The following is a 27,802-nucleotide window of genomic DNA, read 5'->3' as shown; positions in this document are numbered from 1 at the left end:
CAGAGCAAGACCTCTCTCAAAAAACAAGAAAGAAATGACAAAGATATAACCACTTAGCTAGGTGTGGTAGCACGTGCCTGTGGTCCCAGCTACTCGGAAGGCTGAAGTGAGAAGATCACTCGAGCCTGGGAATTTAAGGCTGTACTGAGCCATCATTGCGCCACTACACTCCAGCCCGGGCAACAGAACAAGACTGTCTCCAAAAAAGAAAAAAAGATGGAATGACTAACTTTTCTTGGACACTAAAGTTGAGCAGAAGGAACCCCTAGGTGGGAGAAGAAGGGTCACCAAGGGTCCCTCTTCCCAGGGAGCAATCGGCTGGCTTGGAAATCAGGCCCTTTTGCATTGTAGCAGGAGGAAGATGAGTCTTGGGGCCCAAAATATGCCATAGAGCTGGCATCACTGTCCAGAAGGCATCTTCGCTTTTGGAGCAGGCTTGGTCTTGTCCAGGTAGGCACTTCCTCATGAGTAACTCCCTCCAGCTCTCGTAGCAGAGCACACGCCTGCTGTCCGGTGAGGACTTGTTCCCTTGCCCGACCTGCCTGAGCAGGTGTGGGCAGCTAACATTCACCAGCCCTGCCCCAGGAGATGAGGAGACAGCACTGACGTCCTCTCTTCTGTTACCCAATCTTTCTCCCACACCATGCCCAAACACGCCGCTCCCCCAGTAGGTCTGTATCGAGACACCTGAGAATTGTGAGGAAATTGCTGGGAGGAATGGGCAGCCACCCTCCCTGGCCAGCTAAGAAGGGTCTGACTGCGATAGAGACGGCTTCATCATCATCATCATCAGATTGAAAATAATTGAATATGAAAATGTGTTTTATTTCTCAGTACAAAGCCAGATACTCTAAGACTATGAAAACCTGACTAGCCAAAGACCATAAAGGACAGAAAGAAGACTCTCTCTGGCCTGGTGCCCTGTGATCCAGCGCGGTGATGCAGTAGGTTTGGGGACAGCAGCAAAGACCTGGACGGGTTGAGGTGGAAGAGGGCAGCGACCTGCCACCCCTCAAACCTCCTGTGGCTGGGGCTGAGGGTCCTGCCTGCCTTTGGGGCCAGGGGTTGCCTGGCCTGGCTGGTTCCAGGAATGAACTGGGGGAGGTCGGGAGGCACAGGGATGGGCAGGAGTGGGGAACAGGAGCCTTTCTGCACTGGAAGCTCTGTTTTCATTCCGGGACTGCAGGTGAATGTTCAGAGCAAGAGTTGAGAATGAAACTAAGATGCGGTTGCCGCCAATGGCCCCTTCAGTCCCTCTACCACATCCCAGTTAGAAAGTCTTCAGCCCCCCACAGGTGGACGTGGGTCTGGGACTTAGGGCTGTGGGAGGTGTGGCTGTAGTGGGGGGAGGAGCTGAGAGGAATGGGCGCTACCGGAGACATGAGGGGCGTTTCCCTGAGGAGCTGTGGACCCTCTATTTAGTGTTTAGGGAACACGGGAGTGTGTGAGGGCTCAGGCCTCGCCCTCCTCTCCACTGTCATTCACGCTGGCCTGCCTCACCACCTTCCGGAACCTGGGTGTAGAGGAAATGCCGGCCTCTCCCTGCCTCTGCTCCTGGAAGGCGCGGGTCCGGCTGGCCACCAGGGCGGCGCTCTGGAGAGCAACCACCGACTGGCGGGACTTCAGGGCCCGCTGCGGCCCCGGGCCCACCTGCTGGCCTCCCTTGGTCCTCGCAGGCTGCAGGAAGGGCTGCGGAGGCTCTTCAGATGAAGACTCAGGGGAAGAGAAGACCTGGACAGGTGCGCGGATACGGAAGCCATGGGAGGCCTGTCCGGGGTCGGGGCACCAAGCAGAGCCGGGAAGAGGTGGGGGGCGGAATGTTTGCGGCACACACACGCCAAGCTGTCCACAGCCATGCTTCCCCCGTGGGGAGGGCAACACCCCCACCCTGCTGCCCTGCTCCTTGAATCCTACCTGCCTATAGCTTCCTTCTGGCCCCCAGCAGCCCTCCTCAGCTCCCCTGAGACCCAGGCCTCCCTGCCGTCCGCTCCTCCTAGCCTTCCTCTGCCTTTGCACAGGCAGCCAGCGGGTGAAACCACGCCTGCAGCAGCCCCTGACTTGGGCTGGGTGGATGTGGGTGTCGGTGCTGGGTGAGGACCTCCTGCCTTTAGCAACACAGACACCCACCCACCAACCCACCATGCCTCCCTATCCTTCCCCACCCACACCTCCTCCAGGAAGCCTCTCCCAAATATTCCTGCCCTCAGTGGACGCTCCTTCTTCCAAGTCAGCCGTTTGGCCTTGAGTCCCAGACAGGGCCTGGCCCCCGGTCTTTTGCTTGTGCCCGCAGCACTGAGCGTCGAGGGTGCTCACTTAGGCAGGACTTGGGTGGTATGAGTGCACAGATTCCTCTGCACCTCAACTGCTTGAACGCTTGGAGGTGCTGCTCCTCAGACCCAGGAGGTTCATTTACCCTCCCCTCACCAGGGGGTTAGAGACGCCCCCAGGGCCAGCAGGTGGCTGTGGAGCTTGTGGCCTGGGGAGGCAGCTCTTCCCCTTAGACAGCTCGTCCTGTGGTCAGTCTGGAACACGCCTGCAACCCTGGCCGAGGCTGGCTCGCCCAGGAACCCTGGGAACAGGCGCTGCCTCCTGCCCCACCCCATGGCCCCTCTCCAGCCTGTGCCTGCAGCGCCCCCACCTGCCCTCACTGGGTCTCAGCTGCTCTCAGGAGCCCAGGACAGGGCTGGTCCCGGTCTTCAGGGATACTCATGGGGTGGGCTGGAGATGCCTGCTGCTGAGAGGTATTAGGCTGACTGTGAAGGAGGCTGGGACCTTGCTCTCAGGGTCCTCCCAGGACACCCTGCATGGGTGGGCCAGACGGAGCCCAGGTGCGCCCTGCTTGGGCCTACGGTCAACGCCACCCTCGCCTTTCCCACCCCCCTCCTTCTGGTCCCCACCGCTGCAGGCCGAGCTCCCCGAGTCCCAGCCTCACCTCTGGCGTGTCACTGGCCTCTGAGGTGCTCTCCAGCTCCAAGGAGGGTTCCAGGAGACTGATGGACCTCATGATCCCTCGGAGGTTGATACGTGGCCGTGGCCCAGGCTCTTCTTTTGGGGCTGCCTGGCTCTCCTCCGCGCCCACAACCTTCTCCTCCCCACCACCCCCAGGTTCTGGTGGAAGAGGCGGGAATGGTGTAGAGACTTCAGGGGCTGGGTGCTCCTCTGGGGAGACCCCACCTGCTTTCTGCTCCCAGACATGGCTCTGGCGGCTGTGAGGAGGTGGCCCTGAGTCAGCTCTGAGTGACCCAGCAGCCACACCCTGCAAACCAACCTACTCAGCCCCATCCCATACCTGGCAGTCAGGATGCCCTGGTAGATCTGCAGCTGGCGCAGGAAGCCGGGGTTGGGGCGGGCAATGGGCCGGAGCTCCTGCACGTGGTGCAGGGCCTGCTCCAGGCTGCAGCCATACTGCTTCATGGCATAGGCCAGCACCGTGGCCGCCGAGCGGCTGACGCCCATCTTGCAGTGGACCAGCACGCGAGTGCCCTGTGCTCTGTGGAGGCAGGACAGGGTCAGCACCCTCCCCTCACCATGAAGGACTCGCCTGCTGTCGGGGAGGGCAGGCTGAGGGCTCACAAGCAGCTGAGAGTAGAGAAGGAGGCAAGGATACTGGGGGCTGGAAGGAATGGCAGAGCTGATGGCAGAGTGGGCAGGAGGAGGGCACTGGGGGCCGCGTGAAGCCACAGCGGGGCGGGCAGGGGAGCTGGGGACTGACCTTGCGGCCTCAATGAAGCGGTACGTCTCCTTCCAGTGCGGCAGCAGCTGGGCCGACTCCTCATCCCAGAGGCGCACGTTGTGGTAAGTGAAGCGCTCAGGGTAGAAGTTGTCGATCTCTCGGGCCATGTTCAAGATGTGGGTGACCCTGTCCCAGAGGGCCCAAGGCCAGGCTGACATGGGCAAAGGTACCGGGGCCACTGGCCATCGGACCTGGCAGAACCTGGGCCTCTGTTTAGCTGAGTTTCAAGTCAGATGGAGGCAGCAGTGACAGTGGGAGGAGAACTGACTCAGCTGTCAGATGGCTGAGACCTTGAACCAATCGTTTGACCCTGCTAGGCCCGTTTCCCCATCTAGCCCAGTCAGCTGGGTCAACTGCAACTCCAGCCCTTCCATTCCTCTCAGAAGCAAGAGGACAGCTTCTGAGCTAAGCTGAGCGTGGGTGGGTCTGCAGCAGTGGGGCGACAGATACAGCAGGTCTCCCAGAAGCCCATGGTAGACAGGTGACAGGTACCTGTCAGAGCAGGCAGCTAGGTCCCCACAGGGAGAAGGCCAGTTCCTTCTTCCCTGGGAAAGGGCCAGGTGGAGAAGAGGCTTTTTCTCTCTTTTTTCTTATTTTTTAGAGACAGGGTCTCCCTCTGTTGCCCAGGCTGGAGTGCAGTGGTGTGATCTCGGCTCACTGCAACCTCTGCCTCCCAGGTTCAAGCAATTCTCTGCCTCAGCCTCCCAAGCAGCTGGGATTGCAGGTGTGCGCCACCACGCCCGGCCAGGAGGAGCCTGTTTCTGCTTGTCCAAGGCAGTTACAGCAGTGGGCTCTGCTGCTTCTCGTCTCGGCGGGGCTGAGGCCCTTTGTTTCTGTCCTTGTTTCACAGTGGGGGAGGGGAGCAGAGTGGGCGGGGCGGACTGGCGGGTCTCCTGTCCCGACCTGGGCACCCACACCAGGGTAACAGCCCCAGGACAGAGTTAGAAGCAGAGCTAGCAGCTGCTGAGGGTAGTTTCTGAAGCTGGCTGCCACCCAATGCAGGGAGGCCAGGAGAAGGGAAGATGGATGGGGTGGGTGGCCCGAGGGGCTCACAGCCTCACCTGTTCCTCTGCAGCTCCTCCAGGTTTGCCGCATTCCACTCCGAGCCCTGGGAGAGAGGGAGCAGCACATTCTCCCTTTTCTCCAGCCTCTGCTCCTGGCACCCCACTGCCCTCGCAACTGGCAGCAGTCCCCATGGCCCAGGCCCAGCGGCAGCTCACCAGGTAGAGGTGGGGGAAGATGCGGGAGGCCCGGTCCCGCTGCGCCACCAGCAGCAGCATCTGGTTGTCTATGAAGTCACGGTGCTGCTGGAGGGGGTGCCCCAGGCGCAGCTCCAGGGCCTGGCGGATCTGCAGGCAGAGCCCAGGGCAAGAAAGGCTGGGGTTCTCCAAGTGCCTGACCCCCCACCTTCCCTCTGGGCCTCTGAAGACAGCACCCTGTCCCATCTAGACAGACTAGGGCCAAGGCCAAAGCATCCAGGAAGGGGTCAGGACTTGGCAAGGCGGGGAAGGCTCCCAGGAGAGACAAGCTTGCGGCCCCTGCTGGAGGGGACTTGCCCCAGGCCCCCTGCCCACCTCTTTGGAAGTGACGCTCTCCAGATCGCTGGCATCCAACACTTTCCGCAGCTCAGCACGGATCGCCTGCTCCATCTGCTCCTGTTCTGAGGGCCTGGGAGCAGAGCCCCTCAGTCAAGGGGCCCCTTCCCCTCTCTGCCATGTCCCCCTGCTCCCCCCTTGTCCTGTTTTCCCCTCCACCCAGGCCCTCCCCTCCCTGCACTGACCGGCCAGCCTCGGTGCTGGGAGGCCGCAGAGACTCTAGGTCAGCCATAGCCGTCCACTCATTGAGGCAGCTCTGGTTGGAGTTCAGTCTCTCCTGGTAGTGGCTGGCCCAGGTGAGGGCACTGCCACCGGGCACAAGGCCGCTGCCTAGAGCTGCCTCACATGCCTGGTGCAATACCTGGAGCGTGGCCCTGGGACAGGAGGAGAAGCTGGGTCACTCTGTCCCCTGCTGCCTTCCCCAGGCCCTGCAGCCTTCTTAGAAAGAGAGGCTGGCCCAAGTCCAGGCGGCGTCTGTCCTTACCACATGGTCTGGATGGAGATGGGCTTGAAGATCCGGCTCTGCCCACCAGATGTTACGATGAAGCCCCTGTAGGAGAGCAGGTGCAGTGAAGCCAGACTCCAGCCTCTGTGACCTTTGGCCAGACACAGGAAGCCGAGGCCCGGGAGTCAGGTGCCTTGCTCAGGATCACAGTGAATCTGAGATGGAGCTGGGAGCAGGTACCAGAGTCCCAGCTTAGAGTCCCACTGTACCCGGGTGCTCAGGCTCCGTCATATCTGTGACACATGGTAATTCCACCCTCCTGCCCCCCTCCACCCGCTCCAGTTGCCATTGCTTACCCATCTCCATCTAAGTACACCTGGGTGTCACTCCAGAGGGGCAAGACGAGGCCCAGGGTGCAACTGGGGGAGCTGGCAGGGGACAGAGGGAGAGCCATTGTGCCCCCTGTCCCTCACCTCTTTGCCTCTCCCTCCCTCTCCCTGTTCGCACCTGCTGTCAGGGAAATCCACGCCCAGGAGGACCGTCTCATCCTGGCTCAGGCCTTCTTCTCGTGTAGAAACTACCAGCAGGTAGCGGAGCCGGGGAGGCCGAGCTGCCTCCAGCTGGGCTGCCTGGGGAGGATGAGGAGCCCGGGGTCACAGTGGCCCCAAGGACCTTGCTCCCCACCTGGCACCCCCAGGTCCAGAACAGCGCTGACCCTGCTCCCTCCTTTCCCATCTCCCCTCTTCCCAGATATAAAATCAGTGGCTAAAGAGGGACGGTGTGGAAAGAAGCAGGGCACGGGACTGACACAGGTTGCCCATTTGTTATTTCTGCCAAGGATGGAGGTTGTTTTTGTTTTTCTTTTGAGACAGGGTCTCTGTTGCCCAGGCTGGAGTGCAGTGGTACTGTCACAGCTCACTGCAGCCCCAAACTCCCAGGCTTACGTGATCCTCCTCCCTCAGCCTCCCAAAGCGCTGGGATCACAGCCGTGAGCCACTGTGCCCAGTAAGGAGGAGGTTTGGGGTGTTCGGGTTTTTTAAAACCCTGTTCACTTGCCAGTGCTATCATTTCATTCAAGAAATGTTTATCACCGAAGAAATATTAAGGACATACTCTCACAGAAGGGGATGACGCTTCTGTTGTAAATCCAGCTTTACAGAAGAGTCACTGCATTTTGTTTGCCACGTCTTGCTGTGGACAGTGAGCTGTCTCCACCTGGCTTCCCTTCCTCCAGGGGGCTGGAATCTTCCTCCCATCTGCCCAGTCCCTCCAGCACACCCACCCCCAGTGGGTGTCCAGCAAGCCTGCCTTGGGCACTGGTCCATTTCGGGACAGCTCATGCCATCAGGAAAGTCCTCTACTGGTTGAGAAGAAACCTGCCTCTGTAGAATTCCCACCTCTTGGGCCTAATTTGGCCCTACTGGCTCACACAGGACAAACCTCCCCTGTTCCTGCCCTTCCAGAGACCTGCAGCCACGACCTCACCCAGTCAAAACATCTCTGCCTTTTCTGCAACAGCAGGATCACGGGAGTCTGGGTAATCCCAGCACTCCCCAGGCTGCCCCCTGCCCTCATACACAGGGCTCCATTCTGCCCTCACCCCGTGCCCTCAGGCATGTCTCTTCCAGATGGGCCCTCACCAGGCGGATGTCATCCTGCGGCCTCAGCAGCTGCACCATGAGGTGAAGGTGCTGCCTCTGCTCCTCCTGTTTCTGGGGACTCTGGGGTCCTTGCCCGAAGTCTGTCTGGTCCCCATGGGGCTGCTCCTCACTTGGGGGCTCCTCTGATGGCTCAGGACTGACCTCTGCTGCATCATCATTGTCCTCTCCATCCTGCAGTCCCAGGACAGCCCCTCGGAGCACAGCAAAGCTCTGCCTGGTGGGGCAGTGGGAAACTGTCATGGCCCCTCATCCCCCTTAGGGTAGGGGCTCTCAAAGTCTAGCATGCATCACATTCATCTACAGCCCTTGCCCACACGGATTCATGGGCCTCCACGCAGTCAGTAGATCTGGAGTGGAGGCCTGAGCATCTGCACTTTTAACCGGCCCCTTGGCAATGCTGCCACCACGCTGAGAACCAGTCTTGCAGGCTTCCAAGCTGTCTCAGCCCCTCTACTCTTTTTTTTTTTTTTTTTTTTTTTTTTTTTGAGACAGAGTCTCACTCTGTCACCAGGCACTAGGCTGGAGTGCAGTGGCACAATCTCGGCTCACTGCAACCTCCGCCTCCTGGGTTCAGGCAATTCTCCTGCCTCAGCCTTCCAAGTAGCTGGGACTACAGGCACGCGCCACCACGCCCAGCTAATTTTTTGTATTTTTAGTAGAGACGGGGTTTCACCATGTTGGCCAGGATGGTCTCGATCTCTTGACCTTGTGATCCGCCCACCTCGGCCTCCCAAAGTGCTGGGATTACAGGCTTGAGCCACCGCGCCCGGCCAGCCCCTCTACTCTTGTCTGTCGGGCGAGGGGCCTGGTCTCTTTCCCTCCCACCTGCCTAACTCAGGGGCTGCTGGGAACTTGGTTGGAGACCCAGGAGTCCTCAGGCCCGTCATGCCTCTTGCCTTTTGGCCTGTGGCCACCATCTGAGCCAAAGCCCAGGGCAGTGGGTGAGGAAGCCCCAGTTGACCAGGGGGAGGGTGAAGGCCAAGGCTGCCTGGCTGCCTAGCCCACCAGGAACACTGCCCCACAAATTTGGCAGTGGGCTTTGGCTGCGCGTCCTCCGGGGAGCCTTCTGTCCCTGCACCCGGAGTCCAGGATGGCCGTGGCCAGGTCCTGAGCGGACGGAAGTGTCTGCGTGGGAGAGGCGGCGCTCACCTTCGCTGGAGTCGACTCCTCCGCCGGACTGCCTGGTCCTGCCGAGAGAGCAGCCCCAGGGGAGGGTGAGCGCGGAGAGCGCTGTCCTCTCCCCTCTCTCAGGAATTCTGGGGTGGAGGAAGGCCAGAAAAGGCACCAGGTGCCATTTGTCTTCCCACCCCAGTCCACGCCCCACCGAGAGGCCCCACGCAGCCCCGGCCCAAGGCCAGGTCAGCTGGGTGGCGGGAGCGCCCAGATCTGGGCCTCCTCAGCCCGGGCGGGGCGCAGGGCTCTGGGTCTTGCCCTGGTGCCAGTACCAGATAACTTCGAGGCCCCCAGCACCCTCCAGCCCGAGTCCCGGGTCCCCTTCCGCACGTCCCCGCTCGAGGCTAGCCCGCGGGCGGGCAGGACGGGCTCTCGGGCCCGGGCAGCAACTGCGTGGGCGGCACCACGGCCCGGCCACACTCACCCGGGGTCCCACGGGCGTGGAGGCGCCGCTGCCCGGGGGCGAGCGGCTCACTGTGACCAGGGCCATGGGGCCAGGTCGGGGGCACCTGGGCTGGCACCGGGCACGGCCCCGTCCCTCAGCCCCGCGGACAGTCCCGGCCCCGCAGGACCAGGAAGGAGAGACCGCGCTACCCGGGCCTGGCACCTCCTCGGGGGCGGCCCTTAAAGGGCCAGACGCTCGCCCAGCCGCGCCGTTGGAGCTTCTCAGGGCCGCCGGACCCCGCCCCTCCGGTCTCCGCGGTTTGGCCTGCCCCGGGCACAGGTCGGGGCGAGCGCAGGTGCAGAGCCGGGAGACAGGGAGGGCAGGAGCGGGAGGCCGGAGTTTGATCCCCTTCCCAGGAAGCGCCCGGCCCGGGCCGCCCTGCGGGAGCACCTGAGCTGTTCTGGGCCTCCAGCGTCCTGTGCGGGGCAGAGGAGGGTCCTAGGGAGGCAGAGGCGGGGCCGCAGGTCTAGAGAGGATCAGGCACGGCGCGCCCTCGGCCAGAAGCCGCCACCACAAACATTTCTCCCTGCTGGTCGGCCTTCCTGCTCCCACTGGGAGACAGGCTTCCGGGGAAATCAGCCTAGGGTTTAGAAATAACCCAGGAAACTCCCACCTCGGAGGCGAGCAAGGCGGGGCTCCCAGCTGCGCAGAGGGAAGTGACTTGCACAAAGCCACCTGCAGGGAATGCGCCCCAGTCAGGGCCAGGCCTGGCCTTGGCTACAGCTGTTAGCGGCATGGGGGCTCTTCCCAGCTGGAGGTGAATGGGGTCTGGGGACCCAGGCTTTCCCTCCCCAACGGGCGCGTGGGCCGGTTTCCAGTGAGGCCAAGCTGGGAGGCAGGACAAACCGGGTCCCCAGCAGGTGGGACGGCGAGGGGGAACTGACATTCACAGGGCGCCTGCTTGGGAAGGACACAGGACTCTCTCCAGCTCCTTTCAGCCCTGAGGGGCAGAGGGTGGGGGGGTGGTCTCCTCATTTTACAACTGAAGAAACTGAGGCTCAGAGAGGCTAAGGGGACCGTGGGCAGGATCCAAGCCCAGGTCTGGGCTGCCACCCAGTGTCTCCTCAGCGCCCCACCTTCAGGGTCCCCACGGCTCCAGCCCAGTCAGCAGAGCAGCCCTGCCGCAGCAGTCTCTTTATTTCCATCTGTCTCCCCTGCCCACCCATCCCTGGGGCTCCAGGCCCCAAGCTCAGCAGCAGAGTTTATAAATAAATAAATAAATTAGAAAAGCGGGCAGGGGGTGGCCGGCCGCCCTCTCGGGCTGTGGCTCAGTGCTCAGTGAGTGACAGCTGCAGGATCCGCTGTAAGTCCTCCTCCTCCTGCTGCCCGCGCCGCTCCCGCTCCTCCTGCTCCCGAGAAGACAACTCCAGGGCCAGGCGCAGTTGCTCCTCAAAGCTGGGTGGGCCGGGGGCTGGGGGTGTCCTGGGAGGGGATCCTGGACCCCTGGGCTCTGTGGACAGCCGCAGGCTTTCCTGGAGGGCCCTTCCAGGCAGGGCATGGGAGGGAAGAGCAGGCTGGTGAGCACCAGGGCTGGGGCAGAAGCAAAGGGGCTGGGGACTGGTTTTAGAAGACAAGGGTAAAGACAGGGTGGCAGGGAGAGGAGACGAGGCAGGGCCCTGCTTCCCCACCCCTCATGGCACCTTTGGCGGCAGCCAGCGCTGCTGATGGAGGGTGGCCTTGCAGAGGCCTAGGGTCCTATGACCTGCCTGCTGCCCCCCTCCCCACAAGCCAGGGCTGGGGAGGGGGGGCAGGAACCCAGCCAGCCCCATGAGGGCCTCACCGCTCCAGCTGAAGCTGTTCCTCATAAACCGTGGCCTGGGGAGGAGGGTGGGCACCAGGCCGGGTGTTGGTCAGGGCTTCCCAGACAGTCACCTGCAGCCATCGGAGCCCACAGCTGTCACCTTTGCCCTGTGGCTGCAGAGGCCAGAGCCCACACCCTGCCCGAGTCCCACCTGCTCCGCCTCGGTGCCTGCTTCAAGCAGGCTCTGCTGGATGGCAAACTGCAGCAGGTCATCGTCCTCATCTCGGAGGGGCTCGCTGCGCTCCGTGCCCAGCACGCTGTACCCCTGGGGCACCTCAAACACGGTGGGGTCCACCTCGCACGGGAAAGGGCTCCCTATGCAGGTGTCAGAGGGGCCATGCTCAACCCGCAGGGCTTGGTGACCAGAGAGCTGCGCAGCCTCCCTCTTTCTCCCACAGGGATACCTGACGCTGCGACGGCAGAGCGGGGGGCTGGCACCCACACGGAGCTCAGGGGCTCATCGCAGCCACACAGGTTGCTGAAGGTGATTCGGGCATTGAGCACGTGGAAAAGGGGAATCTCTGTGAAGAGACAGCCACGCCTGAGCCTCGGCAGACAGCCACCTGCGCCTCTGTCCCCTGCAGCTCTCCGTGGGGAGGGTGCCATGTCCGAGGTGTCCCCCTCCTGCCTGGGCCAGCCTCTCACCAATCTTGACGGGGAAGCCAGGTGGGAGGCGCAGGGTGATGAAGTCACGCAGCTTGGCAAAGTGAGCGTTGCTGATGGCCATTAGGTCGATGATGGGTGTCACCTGGTCACCCAGGGAGAGTGGGTGCTCCTCACTCAGCCACAGCGTTGCCTTGAACCTGCCCAGCCGACCACAGGACGTGGTGAGGCGCCGCTGGTGGCCCTTCCACTGAGGCCTGCCCTCTGGCCAGTGGGCAGCTGCCTTTACCCACCTTCCACCTGGCCTGAGGTGCCCTGCTCTGCTCAGATGCCACTGCCCGCCTCCCCTGGGAGCTGGCGCCCTGTCTGCGTGGCCCAGGTTGGGGTTCCTGAGGGTTTCATGCCTGCTTATCTGGTCTGGACAGGGAGGCCAGGTGCCAGGCTGTGGGCTTCTCCCTGGGCCTGGCCCACAGCCCTGTTCTCTGCCTCAGCCCAGAGCTGGCCACCAGCTCACATGGTGCTGAGCTTTCGTGTCCAGGGTTGGAATCCCAGAGACCGTGGGTGGCTAAGAGAATCCTCCAGAGATGGCTGGGAGAGCGCCGGGCTTGTGCACGTGCTATGCCCGCTGCTACCAGCCACACCTGCTCAGTGCTCCTCATGAGGCAAGCATGACTGTTCTGTCCACCCAGGCGGACACTCCACTCCCAGGCCACACTGCTGGGGTGCTTCCCACTGTCACGCTGGCCCCAGCAGACACTCATGAAATTCAATAGAGAACCATACATAGGTGGTATCATCCATTCATCAAGGACAAGCCACCTGTTCTCTGTGCCAAACCCCTTGCTAAGGGCTGAGGACCATGGATAAGGCAGACAGGACTCCTGCCCTCCAGGAGCGGAGTCCAGAGAGAAGCTGGCTGAGCGAGTGCGCCCCTCACTATGACAGGTCCAGACAGGGGACTGCAAGAGCTCAGGGGTCCCAGGAGGGGCCCCTGTCCTGAGGCAAGTCCGCAGCCAGCTCTCAGACCTCACCTCTGTACTTTGCTGGACATCTCGATGGGGCGGCCAATGTTCCGTGACTCCAGGCTGAAGCTGGGGTCGAAGTACTCCTCAGGGGAGATAGCTGTGGGGTTGGTGGGGCTGGCTGCCTGCTGCACGGGGGCCTGTGTGGGTCCCAGGGCAGACTCAGCAGTCGGGGCGACGGAGGGCACCCTCCCGCCCAGGCTCAGCCCTCGCCAGCCCTGTCTCAGCCCAGCCCCGGCTCACCCCAGTGTGGGAGGAGTGCTGCTGGGCCATCCCCAGGAAGGACTGGAACGGAGTCTTCCCCCCTATGGAGAAGGGGTGGGAGCCCATGAAGGGGCCAGTACCCCCGCACTGTCCCCACCTACCTCCACCCTGGGAGCCTCCTGTCGGGGGGGAAGAGGGGCAGATGGGAATGAGGAGACCTCCCAGCTCATCCCAGGAAACTCTGGCCCCTGATCCCTGGCCAGGGAGACCCCACCGCACGGTGTGACTGGGCAGCAGGCAGGCGCACCTGGGTTTACCTTTGCTCCTTGACTTGTCCTGATCAGAGAGGTGCTCCGTGCGTGTGCGTGTCACCAGCTCCACGTTGGTGGCACTGTATACCTGGGGAGCAGGGGACAGAGGGAGCTGGGGGCTCAGAGCCTGCTCCCCACACAGCCTCACCAGTGCAGAACCCAAGTCCCCCTGTCCCAGAGGCAGGTGCGATCTTGCTCCCCACAATGGAGGAGGTGGCAGGGTCTGAACCCGGGGAAGTCACAGTGAGAAGATGCAGCCCCAGGGTCAAGAGGAACACGCTCCTCATTTGATCTCGGTACCCTGGGTGGGGCCCGTGATGTGGGTGAGCCCGCCGTACTCTGCAGGGGCTGGGCACTCAGGCCCACTGAGTTCCCACAAATGCTCAGGGTTTCCAGAGCCCAAGGGCTACTCTGGGATGGATGTGGAGACCAGCCGAGTTCCTGGACCTCATCTACCCCCAGGCCCCCACCACTAGCCTCTCCTGCCTTGGCCTCGTAGCCGCTAACAGTTTCCATCTTCTCAGACCGCCAGCCCCAGATACCACATTTGTTCCTGAAACAGACCAAACAGGAGCTCGTGAGGACCTGCACCCTCACACCCTGGTCAAAGCCTTCCTTTCCAAACCCCCTTCAATGAGCCTGCCCTGGGTGCCCAACTCTGAGGGTCCCTTGTCACTGTGAAACATGAAGGAGCCCTGAAGAGGGTGCCTGGACAGCTGGGGACACTTGAGCATGAACTTGGGACTAGAAGACACTGAAGAATTAGCATGAAACTTGTGAGGTATGACAGCGTTGGGGCTGGGTTTAGAAACATCCTTTTAGAGCTGTGGAGAAGCATTTACTATTAAAACATTAAGACATCGGGGATGGGCTTTGACATGCTCTAGGGAAGAAAAAGAAAGAAGGTAAGGAAGGGTAGATTCAATAAGATTGGTAAGATGTTGATACATGTTGGTGATGAGTAAGTGCCTTCTCTCTTCTTTGATATATGTTTGAAATTTTTCATAAAAAATAAAGTATGTCAGTTGGAGACTCCAGTACCCCACTTTCAATAATGGATAGAAAAACTAGAAGATCAACAAAGAAACGGAAGATAAGAACAACGCTATAACTAGACTTTATAAACAGGTTAGAACACTCTATCCAGTACCAACAACATAAATGCTTCTCAAGTGCACACAGAACACTCTTCAAGACAGACCATATACTATAGACCATTAAGAAAACCTCGGCCAGGAGCGGTGGCTCACGTCTGTAATCCTAGCACTTTGGGAGGCCAAGGTGGGTGGATCACCTGAGGTCAGGAGTTCAAGACCAGCCTGGCCATCATGGTGAAACCCCATCTTTAAAAAAAAAAAGAAAGAAAGAAAGAAAACCTCAATGCGGCCAGGTGCAGTGGCTCATGCCTGTAATCCCAGCACTTTGGGAGGCCAAGGTGGGCGGATCACGAGGTTGGGGATCGAGACTATCTTGGCCCACACAGTGAAACCCCATCTCTACTAAAAATACGAAAATTCAGCCAGGTGTGACGGTGCACGCCTGCAGTCCCAGCTACTTGGGAGGCTGAGGTGTGAGAATCACTTGAACCGGGGAGGTGGAGGTTGCAGTGAGCCAAGATCGAGACACTGCACTGCAGCCTGGGTGACAGAGCCAAAAAAAAAGAAAGAAGAAAGAGAAAGAAAAGAAGGAAGGAAGGAAGGAGAAGAAAGGAAGGAAGGAAAAGAAGCCGGGCGCGGTGGCTCAAGCCTGTAATCCCAGCACTTTGGGAGGCCGAGGCGGGTGGATCACGAGGTCAAGAGATCGAGACCATCCTGGTCAACATGGTGAAACCCCGTCTCTACTAAAAATACAAAAATCAGCTGAGCATGGTGGCGCGTGCCTGTAATCCCAGCTACTCGGGAGGCTGAGGCAGGAGAATTGCCTGAACCCAGGAGGCGGAGGTTGCGGTGAGCCGAGATCGCGCCATTGCACTCCAGCCTGGGTAACAAGAGCGAAACTCCGTCTCAAAAAAAAAAAAAAAAAAAAAAAAAAGAGAAAAAAGAAAATATTCAGAGAGAGATAAAAAGAAATGAAGACACAACATATCAAAACTTATGCAACACATGTAAAGGCTGGGCCCAGTGGCTCATGCCTGTAATCCTTTGGGAGGCTGAGGCAGGCAGACTACTTGAGCTCAGGAGTTCGAGACCAGCCTGTGCAACACGGTGAAACCCCATCTCTACTAAAATAGAAGAAATTAGCTGGCGCCTGTCTTCCCAGCTACTTGGGAGAGTGAGATGGGAGGATCACCTGAGCCTAGGAGATGGAGAGGTTGCAGTGAGCTGACATCACACCACTGCACTCCAGCCTGGATGATAAAGTGAGACCCTATGTCAAAAAAAGAAAAGACAGACATGCCTAGGCGTGTAAATATAATGTAACATAATATGTGTGAATGCCTATATTAAAAGATCTCAAATCAATAATCTTAACCTAACCTTCCACATTAAGACAGTGAAAAAAGAGCAAACTAAACCAGAAAGAGGAAAAAGAAATAATAAATATTACAGTAAAGGTTAATGAAACAGAGAATAGAAAAATGGAGGAAAGTAATGAAACAAAAAGCTGGCTCTTTGAAAACATCAGCCAGATTACATGAGGTCAGGAGTTCGATACCAGCCTGGCCAACATGGTGAATCCCCATCTCAAAAAAAAAAAAGAAAACAAAACAAAACATCAACAAAATTGACAAACCTTTAGCTAGGTTGACCACGGTGGGGAAAAATAGAGAAGACTTAGCTGGGGGTGGTGGTTCACACCTGTAATCCCAGTGCTTTGGGAGGCCAAGACAGGAGGACTGTTTGAGGCCAGGAGTTCAAAAGCAGCCTGGATGACATAGTGAGACCCCATCTCTACAAAAAAAGAAAATTAGCTGGGCATGGTGATGCACACCGGTAGTCCCAGCTAGTTGGGAGGCTAAGGTGGGAGGATCACCCAAACCCAGAGCTTCAAGGCTGCAGTGAGCTCCTACCATGCCATTGCACTTCAGCCTGGGTGACAGAGTGAGACTCTGTCTCAAAAAAAAAAAAAAAAAGATTCAAATTACTTACCAGAATCAGAAATGAAAGAGGGGAACAATAAAAATAAAAAGCATTATAAAAGGATATGATGAATAGCTGTACACCAACAAATTTTATAATTTAGATGAAATGGACAAATTCCTAGTGAGGCACAAGCTACCAAAACTAACTTGAGAATAAACAGATAATCTGAATAGACATATAACAAGTCAAGAGATTGATTGAGAAATACAACAAAAAACTACAAACACACACGCACACATGTACACACAAAGCTCAGGCCCAGATGGCTTCACCACTGAATTCTACCAATCTTTTGAAGACTAATTAATACCAATTATTCACAAACTATTTGAAAATATAAAGAGGTGGCCAGGCGTGGTGGCTCAAGCCTGTAATCCCAGCACTTTGGGAGGCCGAGGCGGGTGGATCACGAGGTCAAGAGATCGAGAGCATCCTGGTCAACATGGTGAAACCCCATCTCTACTAAAAATACAAAAAATTAGCTGGCCATGGTGGTGCGTGCCTGTAATCCCAGCTACTCAGGAGGCTGAGGCAGGAGAATTGCCTGAACCCAGGAGGCGGAGGTTGCGGTGAGCCGAGATCGTGCCATTGCACTCCAGCCTGGGTAACAAGAGCAAAACTCCGTCTCAAAAAAAAAAAAGAAAATCTAAAGAGGTGACATTTCCACTTTGAGAGGCATCACTCAGATACACCAAAACCAGACATATATCACAAAAAAACTACAGACCACTATCGCTTATGAATGTAGACACAAAATCATCAACAAAATACGACCCAACCAAATCTAGCACCATATGGAAAGAATTCTACACCATCAACAAGCGGAACTTATGGTACGAATGCAAGGTTGGTTCAATATCCAGGTCAATTAATGTAATATATCAATAGAATTTTTTTTTAATCACATGACCATATCAATAAACACAGAAAAAAGCATTTCAAAAAATCCAACACCCTTTCATGATAAAAACACTCTACAAACTAGGAATGGAAGGGAACTTCCTCAACCTGATGAAGGGTATCTACCAAAAACTCACAACTAATATCATACTTAATGGTAAGACTGAATGCTTTTCCCCTAAGATCAGGAACAATATAAGCATACTGCTCTAACCACTTTTTTTTTCTTTCTTTTTTTTCTTTTTTTTTTTTTTTTAAGATGGGGTCTTGCTCTGTCACCCAGGTTGGAGTGCAGTAGCACCATCTGGGTTCACTGCAACCGCTGCCTCCTGGGTTCGGGCAATTCTTGTGCCTCAGCCTCTCAAGCAGCTGGCACTACAGGCACCACCACCAGGCCTCAATAATTTTTTTTTTTTTTTTTGAGATGGAGTTTCTCTCTTGTTACCCAGGCTGGAGTGCAATGGCGCGATCTCGGCTCACCGCAACTTCCGCCTCCTGGGCTCAGGCAATTCTCCTGCCTCAGCCTCCTGAGTAGCTGGGATTACAGGCATGCGCCACCATGCCCAGCTAATTTTTTTGTGTTTTTAGTAGAGATGGGGTTTCACTATGTTGACCAGGATAGTCTTGATCTCTTGACCTCGTGATCCACTCGCCTCGGCCTCCAAAAGTGCTGGGATTACAGGCTTGAGCCACCGTGCCCGGCACTTTTAAAAACAATTTTTAGTAGAGATGCTGTTTCACCATGTTTGCCAGGCTGGTCTCAAACTCCTGACCTCAAGTGATCTGCCTGCCTCAGCCTCCCAAAGTTTTGGGATTACAGGTGTCAGACACTACTACCAGCCTGCTCTAAACACTTCTAATTAATATTCCACTCTAGCCAGAGCAATTAAGCAAGAAAAATAAATAAAAGGCATCTAATTGGCATGATCTCGGCTCACTGCAATCTCCACCTCCTGGGTTCAAGTGATTCTCCTTCCTTAGCCTCATGAGTAGCTGGGATTACAGGTGTGCACAACCACCCCCAGCTACTTTTTGTATTTTGAGTAGAGACGGGGTTTTGCCATGTTGGCCAGGCTTGTCTCAAACTCTTGACCACAGGTGATCCACCCACCTTGGCCTCCCAAAGTGCTGGGATTACAGGGATGAGCTACTGTGCCTGGCCAGATAACATAATCTCACATGTTAAAAAAAAAAAAAAAAAAAAAAAAAAAAGGCCGGGCGTGGTGGCTCAAGCCTGTAATCCCAGCACTTTGGGAGGCCGAGGCGGGTGGATCACGAGGTCAAGAGATCAAGACCATCCTGGTCAGCAAGGTGAAACCCCGTCTCTACTAAAAATACAAAAAGTTAGCTGGGCATGGTGGTGCGTGCCTGTAATCCCAGCTACTCAGGAGGCTGAGACAGGAGAATTGCCTGAACCCAGGAGACGGAGGTTGCTGTGAGCCGAGATCGCGCCATTGCACTCCAGCCTGGGTAACAAGAGCGAAACTCTGTCTCAAAAAAAAAAAAAAAGCTGAGGAAAGGAATCCACTAAAAATCTTCTTGAATAAACGAGTTCAGCAATGTTGCAGACTACATGCTCAATATACAGAAATCAATTGTATTTTTATATATTTGCAACACACAATCAAAAAATAAAATGAAAGAATATTCGATTCATAATTGTATCGAAAAGAATAAAACACTTAGTGGCCAGGTGCAGTGGCACATATCTGTAATCCCAGTACTTTGGGAGGCCAAGATGGGCAGATCACCTGAGGTCAGTAGTTCAAGACCAACCTGGTCCAACATTGTGAAACCCCGTTTCTACTAAAAAAAAAAAAAAAAAAATTAGCTGGGCATGGTGGTGGGCACCTGTAATCCCATCTACTTGGGAAGCTGAGGCAGGAGAATCACTTGAACCCAGGAGGTGGAGGTTGCAGTGAGCCAAGATCATGCCACTGCACTCCAGCCTGGGCAACAGAGTGAAACTCCACCTCAGAAAAACAAAACAAAACAAAACAAAAAAGAATAAAACACTTAGGAATAAATGTAACAAAAGAAGTACAAAACTTAAACCCTGAAAACTATAAAATAATGTTGAAAGAAATTAAAGCAGATCCAAATAAGTGGAAAAATATCCCATGTTCATGGATTAGAAGACTTAACATTGTTAACATGGCACTATTACCCAAACTGATTTATAGATACAGCGCAATCCCTATCAGAATCCCATCTGACTAGAAACTGACAAACTGCATCTAGAGTTCACATATTCTGCCTACAATGGGTTGTGAAAAAGAAGAAAATTCATATAAAATGCAAGGCTCCCAAAATAGTGAAATCACTCTGAAAAAGTAAATGAAGTAGGAAGACTCATACTTGCCCATTTCAAAACTTACTGCAAAGCAACAGTAATTAAAACAGTATAGTACTGGCATAAAGACAGACCTGTAGACCAATGGAACTAACCTGGGAGTCTGAAAGTAACCCATTTATCTACGGTCAACTGATTTTCGACAAGGGTGACAAGACCATTCAATGGGAAAAGCATAGTCTTTTCAACAAAGGGGGCTAGGACAACTGGATAGTCACATGCAAGAGAACCTTCCATTATATACAAACATGAACTTAAAATTGCTCAAAGACCTAAGTGTAACAGCTAAAACTATAAAACTCTTACAATTCCATAATAAAAAGACAACCCAATTTGTAAAATGGGTAAAGGGACAGGTGTGGTGGCTCATGCCTGTAATCTTAGCACTTTGGGAGGCCAAGGTAGGCAGATTGCTTGAACCTATGAGTTCAAGACCAGCCTTTTTTTTTTTTTTTTTTCTCCACCACCGCCACCCAAGGCCAGTCTTTAGACCCTGTCTCTACAAATAATTAAATAAAGTCATTAAATAATATAATAAAATAATTACAAATAATTAAAAAATCAGTTGGACATGGCAGCATGCATCTGTGGTCCCAGCTACTTGGATGAGTTGAGCCTGAGAGGTTGAGGTTGCAGTGAGCCATGATCATGTCACCGCACTACATCCTAGGTGACAAGGCCAGACCCCATCTCAAAATAATGAATAAAATTAAATAAAAAATGGGTAAATGATCCGAATAGACATTTGTACAAAGAAGAAACACAACTGACCAGTAAGCACATGAAAAAATGCTCAACTTCATTAGTCATCAGGGAAAGGGAAATCAAAATCACTTCTCACCCGATAGGCTGGCTAGATTCCAAAACAAATGAACGAATAATACGTGTTGATGAGAATGTGGAGAAACTGGAACTCTCGCACACTGCTGGTGGGAATGTAAACCAGAACAACTCCTTTGGAAAACAGCCTGGCAGTTCCTCAATTAACCACTGAGTTATCAATAACCTAGCAATTCCACTCTTAGGTATATACCCAAGAGAAATGAAAACGTATGAAAGAGAAATTAAAACACATGTTGGTCAGGCACAGTGGCTCACGCCTGTAATCCCAGGACTTTGGGAGGCCGAGGCGGGTGGATCATGAGGTCAAGAGATCGAGACCATCCTGGCCAACATGCTGAAACCCCGTCTCTACTAAACATAGAAAAATTAGCTGGGTGTGGTGGCATTTGCCTGTAGTCCCAGCTACTTAGGAGGCTGAGGCAGGAGACCAGGAGGCGGAAATTGCAGTGAGCTGAGATCACGCCATTGCACTCCAGCCTGGGCAACAAGAGCAAAACTCTGTTTCAAAAAACAAAGAAAAACCCATCTATCTACACAAAATCCTGCATATGAATACTTATAGTGGCATTATTCATAATTGTCAAATAATGCAGATAACCCAAATGTCTATCGATGGGTTAATAAACAAGGTATTATATATTAATACGATGGCCCCAAAAAGGAATGAAGTAGTTACATGCTACAACTTGTCTGAACCTTGAATATGTTATACTAAGTGAAAGAAGCCAGACACAAAAGGTAACATGTTATAAAATTCCATTCAGATGAGAGCTCAGAATAGGGAAGTTTACAGAAACAAAAAGTAGATGAGTGGTCCCTGAGGACTGGGAGACGGATGAGGAGTTTGCGAAGAGTTAGCTAAAGGGTAGGGGGTTTCTTCCTGAGGTGATAAAAATGTTCTAAAATTGACTGTGGTGATGTATAAATCTGTGAATATACTAAAAGTCATGAAGCTATGTTCTTTAAATGGGTGATTTATATGGTATGGTGTATGAGATTATATCTCAATAAAGCTGGTTTTCTGTTTTTGCTTTAGGTGTTTCCATTGACTGTTAAGGCAACAGGGGGTATGTGTTGTGAGAGAAACTCTTGCTGGAAGGGTCAGGTTCCCAGGCTACCCACAGAGGACTCTGCCCCCAGCACAGCCGCACCAATGACAAGCCAACATTGGTGCAAGCAGCTGCCGTGAACCACAGCCTAAATCTTTGTCTTTACGGGAAAACATGAGGTCAGAAGTCAAGAAACTGGGAACATCTTGACCTTACCTTTCCCCACAAAGGTAGCCACAGGAGCCCGACCACCCTGGCAGTCTGGGCGAGACACGGGCTGCAACAACCCGCCTGCCCCAGCCCAGCCCCCGGTGAGTGGCTCAGCCACCCAGAGGCCTGAACCAGGATCTTCAAGGATAGCCCTGTCCCCATTAGTGGTGGCTCTTACTATCTGTCCCCATCCCACCTAATGTGTGCCAGGCCCCAACTGACCTCTCAAAGGCCACATTCCGAGTGTCCAGGTGGGTAGAGACGATAGGAGAAGTCAGGCGACTGGCCACGTGCTCCTCGCTGGGCCGCATGGCCGCCAGCAGCGCTTCAGGCTCCTGCAAAGTGAGCCCCAGCGTCTCTGCGTGCACCACCTGCCGGTCATGGTCCACTTCCATCACCAGGGCTCCTGCCTCTGCCAGTGGCAGGGGGGTGTACAGGGGGGGGGGTGTCAATCAGTGTCGGGTGCCAGCAGCACAGAGGGAGCTATCATGTACCCTCAGCTGCCTGATGCCAAGTGGGTCGGCCTTGGCCCCTGGATCCCCCTCCACCTCCAACCTCAGCTTCCACATCTGGAAAGTGGAACAAAGGATAGCACTGTCCTCCCAAGCGTCGGCAGAAGCCGAAGGCCGAGGCACTGCAGTGAGTGCCTCCTGAGCTCACCCTGGCCCTTGAAGATGAAGCTCCTCCGGCCCCGCTGCCAGGTCATATGCTCGAAGCCCAGGAGACTGGTGTCCACTCGCAGGCTCTCACCCCGCTTCCACACGCGGTACACATCGCTCGGGCACATCTTGGACACAAGGGGCACTGCAGGGTGCATGGGGGTCACCAGGGATCTCCCAAAGGCCCCGCCCCAATCCCTGGGAGCCCAGAGGTCCCCACTCACCCCAGCTGGTGAACTCCCATTTCATCTCCACGTAGAAATCAGGGGCCTAAGAGAGACCAGAGCTGCTTGTCAGGGCCCTGCCTGGTGCTGGGTCCAGCAGGCCCAGAAGCCCCTTGTCCACAGCTAGCCCAGCCCTTCATCAAGTTTTTTTTTTTTTTTTTAAGACAGAGTTGCCGGGCTCGGTGGCTCAAGCCTGTAATCCCAGCACTTTGGGAGGCCGAGGCAGGTGGATCACGAGGTCAAGAGATCGAGACCATCCTGGTCAACATGGTGAAACCCCCGTCTCTACTAAAAATACAAAAAAATTAGCTGGGCATGGTGGCGCGTGCCTGTAATCCCAGCTACTCGGGAGGCTGAGGCAGGAGAATTGCCTGAACCCAGGAGGCAGAGGTTGCGGTGAGCCGAGATCATGCCATTGCACTCCAGCCTGGGTAACAAGAGCGAAACTCCGTCTCAAAAGAGAGAAAAAAAAAAAAAAAGACAAGAGTTTTCTCTCTTGTTGCCCAGGCTGGACTACAGTGGCTCGATCTCGGCTCACTGCAACCTCGGCATCCCAGGTTCAAGTGATTCTCCTGCCTCAGCCTCTCAAGTAGCTGGGATTACAGGTGCACACCATCACGCCCGGCTAATTTTGCATTTTTAGTAGAGACGGGGTTTCTCCATGTTGGTCAGGCTGGTCTCAAACTCCTGACTTCAGGTGATCTGCCACACCTTGGCCTCCGAAAGTGCTGGGATTACAGGTGTGAACCACTCCGCCCATTTTTTTTCTTGAGACTTGCTCTGTCACCCAGGCTGGAGTGCAGTGGGGCAATCACAGCTCACTGAAACCTCTGCCTCCCTGAGCTCAGGTGAGTCTCCCACTGCAGCCTCCCAAGTAGCTGGGACCACAGGTGTGTGTCACCACTCCCAGATAATTTTTGTAGTTTTTGTAGAGACGGGGGTTTCACCATGTTGCCCAGGCTGATCTCCAATTCATGGGCTCAAGTGATCCACCTGCTTCAGCCTCCCAAAGTGCTGGGATTACAGGCAGGAGCCACAACACCTTGCCCTTCATCAAGTCTTGAGGCACTGCCATGGTCCAGCTACACCCAACCTCTCTGCCTAGGAGAGGTCTGACAGTGGTCCTCGAGCAATGAGGTTGTAAGCACCTGGAGGCAGAGGGCCAACCTCAACCTGACCATGAGCCTGTGCAGGGCCCTAGGAGAGCTTTTGCTTCCACTGGGTCTCAGAGTCCTCCTCTGTAAAGGGGGCAGAGTGGCCCCCTCCGAGCCTTCCCCTGGAGTAGGGGGCATGAGGTAGTATACTCTGCCAGCCAAGCCCCTCTGTGTGCTTCCGGAAGGGTGCATGGTAGCAGGTATTCCACAGGCTTAGGCCATAATCTACCGAGTCAACCTGAAGACCCTGCTCCAGGTAATATGCATTCTTCAGGAGGCCCATAGCTGGCAAGACTTCTCTTCCAAAAGACCCAGTCTCTCCCACATGAGCCCGGGTGTCTCTTTCTACGTGACCCAGGGCTGGGGTCAAGATAGACAGATCTCCTCGCTGTTGGTGGGAAGCACACTGAACAAACTGTGTGCCCGGCCAGGCCTGGCATGGTAACCAGGGTGGTGCCCTGCCATGGTACCCCACCTCCATACCTGTGCCCTGCTGTACCTGGCGAAGTTTGTTGAGCAGTTCTGGAATGCCCGCCAGCCTCTGCGTGGCCCTCTGGTAGTCCCGATACTGGAGCACCAGCTGCACCATCTCGGGGTCTCCAGTGCTGACTGCCTCCTGCAGGACTGCGGGCACCAGGCTGCTGAGGGGAGCCCTCCGGATGACCCCGGGCTTGGTTGCTCACTGCCCCCCCACCTGCCAGTCTCAGGGAGCCCCTTGCCCTCGGCAGTACCTGCCCAGCCCTGGCGGTTCTCTTTGCCCACGTTAGCATTGTGCCGAAGGAGCACTCGCACGGACTCCAGGTTTCCCAGAGACACGGCCAGCTCCAGGGGGGTCCGCCCGCGGGGATCCTCCTGTTCAATGTCGTGCTGGGGGAGATGGGACACTCACAAAGGGCAGGAGAGAAGAGGGCAAGGCAGGGAGGCTGCCAGGGCAAGCAGGGTTGGGAACCGCTGTGGGAAACAAGGATGGTGGACTAGCCAGGGAGATGGCAGAGGGTGGCCTGCGTGTCCTGGCAGGGGAGAGGAGAGGGCAGGAGGGAGGGCAGGGGCAGAGCCCAGGGCCTGGCAGTGGGGCCTGGTCGGCCAGAGAGGCAGGATGTCAGGAGTTTGGTGGAGCCTGGGGACCAGGACCAGAGTTCTTGTCCTCAGCCTGGCTCAGTGGGGATGCAGAAGCGAGTTCGGGCGAGCAGGGTCAGGCCCAGCGCGGTGGAGACGAGGCCAGAGGCTCCGGGTTAGGGGCCGGTGACCTGGGCTTGGGATCGTGCAAGGGAGGGAGGCCCAGGATGTGGCTGTGGAGCTGAGCAGGGGCGGGCGGCCTCCAGGACGGAGACCACAGCCTTGGATGGGAGACCTGGGGGACGGGCCGGGTATCCCCGGCGGGGCCTCACCTGGCGGCTGTGCAGTGCGGCCTCTAGTTCGCGGTGCCGGTTCGCCCAGACGAGCCGGTGCAGAGGGAAGGTGGAGCCCGGGCCGGCCATGCTGGGCTTCAGCGCCGCATCCCGGCCCCGCCTCGGCTTCGGGCCTGGCGCGGCCCCCTCGCCTCCCCTCGGGGCCGCGCCCCAGCTGCGACCCCCGCGGCCCCCGCAGCAGTAGCGGCGGCGGCGGCGGCGGCGGCAGCGCGGGCGGCGGGGCTGGCGGGGCGGGGCGGGGCTTCGCGCGCGCCCCCGGCCCCCGCAACCATGGCAACCGCGGCCAGGCCCGCGCGCGCCCGAGGAGATGCCCGGCCCTGGGTCTGCCCGCCGGCCTCTGCCGTGACCGGGTCCTCTGGGGCGGCCTGGAGGGCGGGGCCCGGTTACAGCTCCGCCCGCGGCCTGCAGGAGGCGCCCTGAGCCCTGCTCAGACCCTCGGTGGCGGGTCCGGAGGGGGAAGGCCGGTCCCGGGAGGGGCGGGAACTGGGCCCCGGGTCTCGCGCGCGCGTGCGCCGCGAGCCGCGACCTGCTGCCGCCGAGATACCCGCGTTTCCCCCGCGGACCCCCGCGCTCGCCCCGGTCTTTCTACCCCAGGTCCCGCGGGCACCGACTCTGCCGGAGGGTGCGGGTGAAGTGGGGGGACCCGACTCCTCTGGCATCACTGAGCACCCGGCCTGAAGACCAGCCACTAGCCGACGCCACTAAGTGCTCGTCGGCTGAGCGGGAAGCACCTTTCCCTGGCACCCGGCCGGTGTCTGCAGGCCCAGCGATGCGGGGGGCCTCCCCCGGAGCCCTTAAGTCAGGGATAGGAGTTCGGGGAGAGGGGTCGCAGGTCCGGGCAGCGGCAGAGCCTTCCCGGCGGGAGGACCGCCCGCGGTGAACCGCTGCCTTCGCCGGCCTCACGCCGGAGTCCCTTTTGCAGAGGCTGCTCTTGGCTGCCAGCATCGGGAGAGGAAGGCGAGTTTCGAAATCGGGGCCGGCCCTTCCACCCGCACCGGAACTAGGGTGCAGGCCTCCGTCAGCTCAGTTCCGGCCCTTGGTTACCGGAGGCCCAGCCTGGGGTCTCAGGCTCTGGTTTTGTTGGGTGGCTAAGGCTGACCCTCTGCTCTGCGTTCCCTGTGTGGTACATGGCTGGATAGCTTGATCGAGGAGGGCCAGCTAGCTTGAGGGTCACCTCCTGCTGTAGGGTGTCCTCATTTCTGAGACTCTGGGCTGGAAAGCCTGATTGCCACCTTTCCCCGCCTTCTTGTAGTCACGTGGTGCCTTTGCCATCTGGGATCACTTTGTCACCCCACGCTATGGTGTCATCCCTGAGGTCCTGGGGTCGATAGCAGCCTGAAGGCTTCTGAATGCCCAGAGCTGTCAGATCAACTCACCTGCTCACCACGGCCACAGGCCTCCCTGGCCACCACCTTTCTCAAAGAGGCCGTCCCTTCCCTGAGCCCTCTCCAAACCCAGTCCGACAGGACTTTCTTGCTCCTAGCCTCTCCTGAATTCTGCCATCTTGAACACAGCTTCCCACTGGCCCTTAATTCTATGACAGTGCCTTCTCAACCCTCTTCCACAGCCTCTTCTCTCTCCCTGACTCCCATGTCCCTGGCAGAGAGCCTGTCCGCTCCCATTGTCACCCTGATGCCACCTCCAGGTCTGCATTTCAGCTTACTCCAGGACATGTCTGTGCCATGCTATCCCATCACCGTGTCTGAAGCCAACCCAATCACACCTATCCCTTTCCCCCGACTCCCGCCTTGCTCAGCCCCAAGTTCAGCCTGTTCCTGTTGGACCACGTTCTTCCCGTCTGACCTCTTCATCTCTTCCTCTCCCACCGCAGCGGTCTGTCTCCCTGCCTCCTGTTCTTTGCCTCTCTCCCCACATCCTGCACTCAGTAACCAGGCAATCACTTTAGAGCGAGCTCTCACCACCCTCAGCCCTGTTTGGTGCCTTCAAGGGCTCCCCGAACAGGCAGGTCTGAACTCCATGTTGTTTGTACCTTCATTCTGTAGTCACTGAGCACACATCTGGCTCCGGACTAGGTTAACCTGGCATTCAGTGCTCCTTCCCATGGTCCTCCGGCCAGCCCAAGCCACTCATGAGTGCCTGGCCCTTCCCTGCCTCAGAAATGTCCTCTCTCCTTCCCACCCCAATGCTGGAGGCTCAGCTCAAAGGCCGTTGCCCCTGACTCTTTGGTAACCAACCCAGAGTACCCTGCCCAGCTGCCTGCTTCCCTTCTCTGCCTGGCATGCTGTGCTTTGGCCATGGGCCCCAGTCGTGCCCAGCAGAGCCCTGTGTGGAGCTGGCAGCAACACATATCTATCTGTTCAGTCACCCCAGGGGCCCGCAAGGCAGGGGTGCAGGGAAAGGGAAGTTGACCAGAAGCCTCTCGGTAGAGGAGAGGCCTGATGCTGGGGTTCCCCTCAGGCCTCAGGGACCCCTATTAGGGCTGCACAGTGAGGCCAGAGGGGTCAAAGCCAGAGCTAGCCAAGGGCCCAGAGGCTGCATGTGACCTAGAGGGCAGAGGTGCCTTGTCTCTGGGGAGGGGCCTCAGCTTGGTGCCTGCCATGCAGGGGTGCTCTATGAGCCTGAGATGGTCCCAGTCAGCCCAGACACCGCCCCAGGCATAACAGTGCTAGCACCTCCTCCTGCTTACCTGGGAAGTGGCAGAAGCTGCCCTCTCTTCCCTGGAAAAAAAGGTGTGGGATGGGTGCTGGACAGTCACTAAGCGGGAAGACTATCAGCTGGGAGGGACGGAGGCAGGGTGGGATCCACTGCCTCACCCCACCTGGAAGACGGCCTGGACCTGAGCAGGTTGCTCTGGAAGCCATGGCAGTGGAGGGGACCTGGTACCACCGAGACCCTCCCCCGAGGGCCCCAGCCCAGAAGCTGAAAAGCGGTCACTAGGTACAAAAAGAGTCTGAGACAGCCAAG

General features: G+C 56.8%; 2 protein-coding genes across 7 annotated transcripts; both read right to left on the bottom strand.

The window, feature by feature from the left end:
* Positions 1–804: 804 nt before the first annotated feature.
* On the bottom strand, positions 805–9,421 carry SSH3 (slingshot protein phosphatase 3). Of its 4 annotated transcripts, none has more exons than XM_010351966.3 (14): positions 9,032–9,421; positions 8,584–8,621; positions 7,414–7,648; positions 6,281–6,402; positions 6,130–6,201; positions 5,813–5,878; positions 5,514–5,702; positions 5,308–5,401; positions 4,954–5,082; positions 4,795–4,841; positions 3,713–3,859; positions 3,290–3,490; positions 2,933–3,206; positions 805–1,767 (listed from the first exon to the last, which is right to left on the bottom strand). In XM_010351966.3, exons 1-14 carry the CDS (start codon positions 9,095–9,097, stop codon positions 1,453–1,455), a joined length of 1,995 nt encoding a protein of 664 aa, XP_010350268.1. In that variant the 5' UTR covers positions 9,098–9,421; the 3' UTR covers positions 805–1,452. The 4 variants fall into 4 exon arrangements, with proteins under 4 accessions (XP_010350268.1, XP_003941259.1, XP_010350271.1 ...); XM_003941210.4 differs by having other exon boundaries at positions 805–1,731; positions 9,032–9,420; XM_010351969.3 differs by having other exon boundaries at positions 1,643–1,731; positions 2,933–3,108; positions 9,032–9,420.
* A 750-nt stretch (positions 9,422–10,171) lies between these two features.
* Positions 10,172–25,272, bottom strand: ANKRD13D (ankyrin repeat domain 13D). 3 transcript variants are annotated; one of them, XM_010351971.3, is made up of 15 exons: positions 24,857–25,272; positions 24,200–24,335; positions 23,968–24,092; positions 22,315–22,360; positions 22,092–22,235; positions 21,654–21,843; positions 13,480–13,546; positions 13,000–13,081; positions 12,722–12,783; positions 12,488–12,618; positions 11,499–11,656; positions 11,258–11,374; positions 11,005–11,168; positions 10,833–10,924; positions 10,172–10,534 (listed from the first exon to the last, which is right to left on the bottom strand). In XM_010351971.3, exons 1-15 carry the CDS (start codon positions 24,944–24,946, stop codon positions 10,321–10,323), a joined length of 1,818 nt encoding a protein of 605 aa, XP_010350273.2. In that variant the 5' UTR covers positions 24,947–25,272; the 3' UTR covers positions 10,172–10,320. The 3 variants fall into 3 exon arrangements, with proteins under 3 accessions (XP_010350273.2, XP_074257864.1, XP_010350274.1); XM_074401763.1 differs by lacking the exon at positions 24,857–25,272 and having other exon boundaries at positions 23,968–24,106; positions 24,200–24,277; XM_010351972.3 differs by lacking the exon at positions 24,857–25,272 and having other exon boundaries at positions 23,968–24,109; positions 24,200–24,270.
* Positions 25,273–27,802: the final 2,530 nt, after the last annotated feature.

This window comes from Saimiri boliviensis, chromosome 6 (genome assembly GCF_048565385.1).
Source record: "Saimiri boliviensis isolate mSaiBol1 chromosome 6, mSaiBol1.pri, whole genome shotgun sequence".
NCBI lineage: Eukaryota > Metazoa > Chordata > Mammalia > Primates > Cebidae > Saimiri > Saimiri boliviensis.
The sequence above is the reverse complement of the archived record's forward strand: the minus strand, read 5'-3'. Positions and strand labels throughout refer to the sequence as shown.

Coding starts and splice junctions, on each gene's coding strand:
- SSH3 (XM_010351966.3), bottom strand. CDS start 9,097: ATGGCCCTGGTCACAGTGAGCCGCTCGCCCCCGGGCAGCGGCGCCTCC. Junction 6,202..6,280: donor GTGGATTTCCCTGACAGCAG/GTGCGAACAGGG, acceptor GTCCCCTGCCAG/CTCCCCCAGTTGCACCCTGG. Junction 4,842..4,953: donor TCTTCCCCCACCTCTACCTG/GTGAGCTGCCGC, acceptor CCTCTCTCCCAG/GGCTCGGAGTGGAATGCGGC.
- ANKRD13D (XM_010351971.3), bottom strand. CDS start 24,946: ATGGCCGGCCCGGGCTCCACCTTCCCTCTGCACCGGCTCGTCTGGGCG. Junction 12,619..12,721: donor AGCACTCCTCCCACACTGGG/GTGAGCCGGGGC, acceptor GGACCCACACAG/GCCCCCGTGCAGCAGGCAGC. Junction 11,169..11,257: donor CTCTGCCGTCGCAGCGTCAG/GTATCCCTGTGG, acceptor ACACCTGCATAG/GGAGCCCTTTCCCGTGCGAG.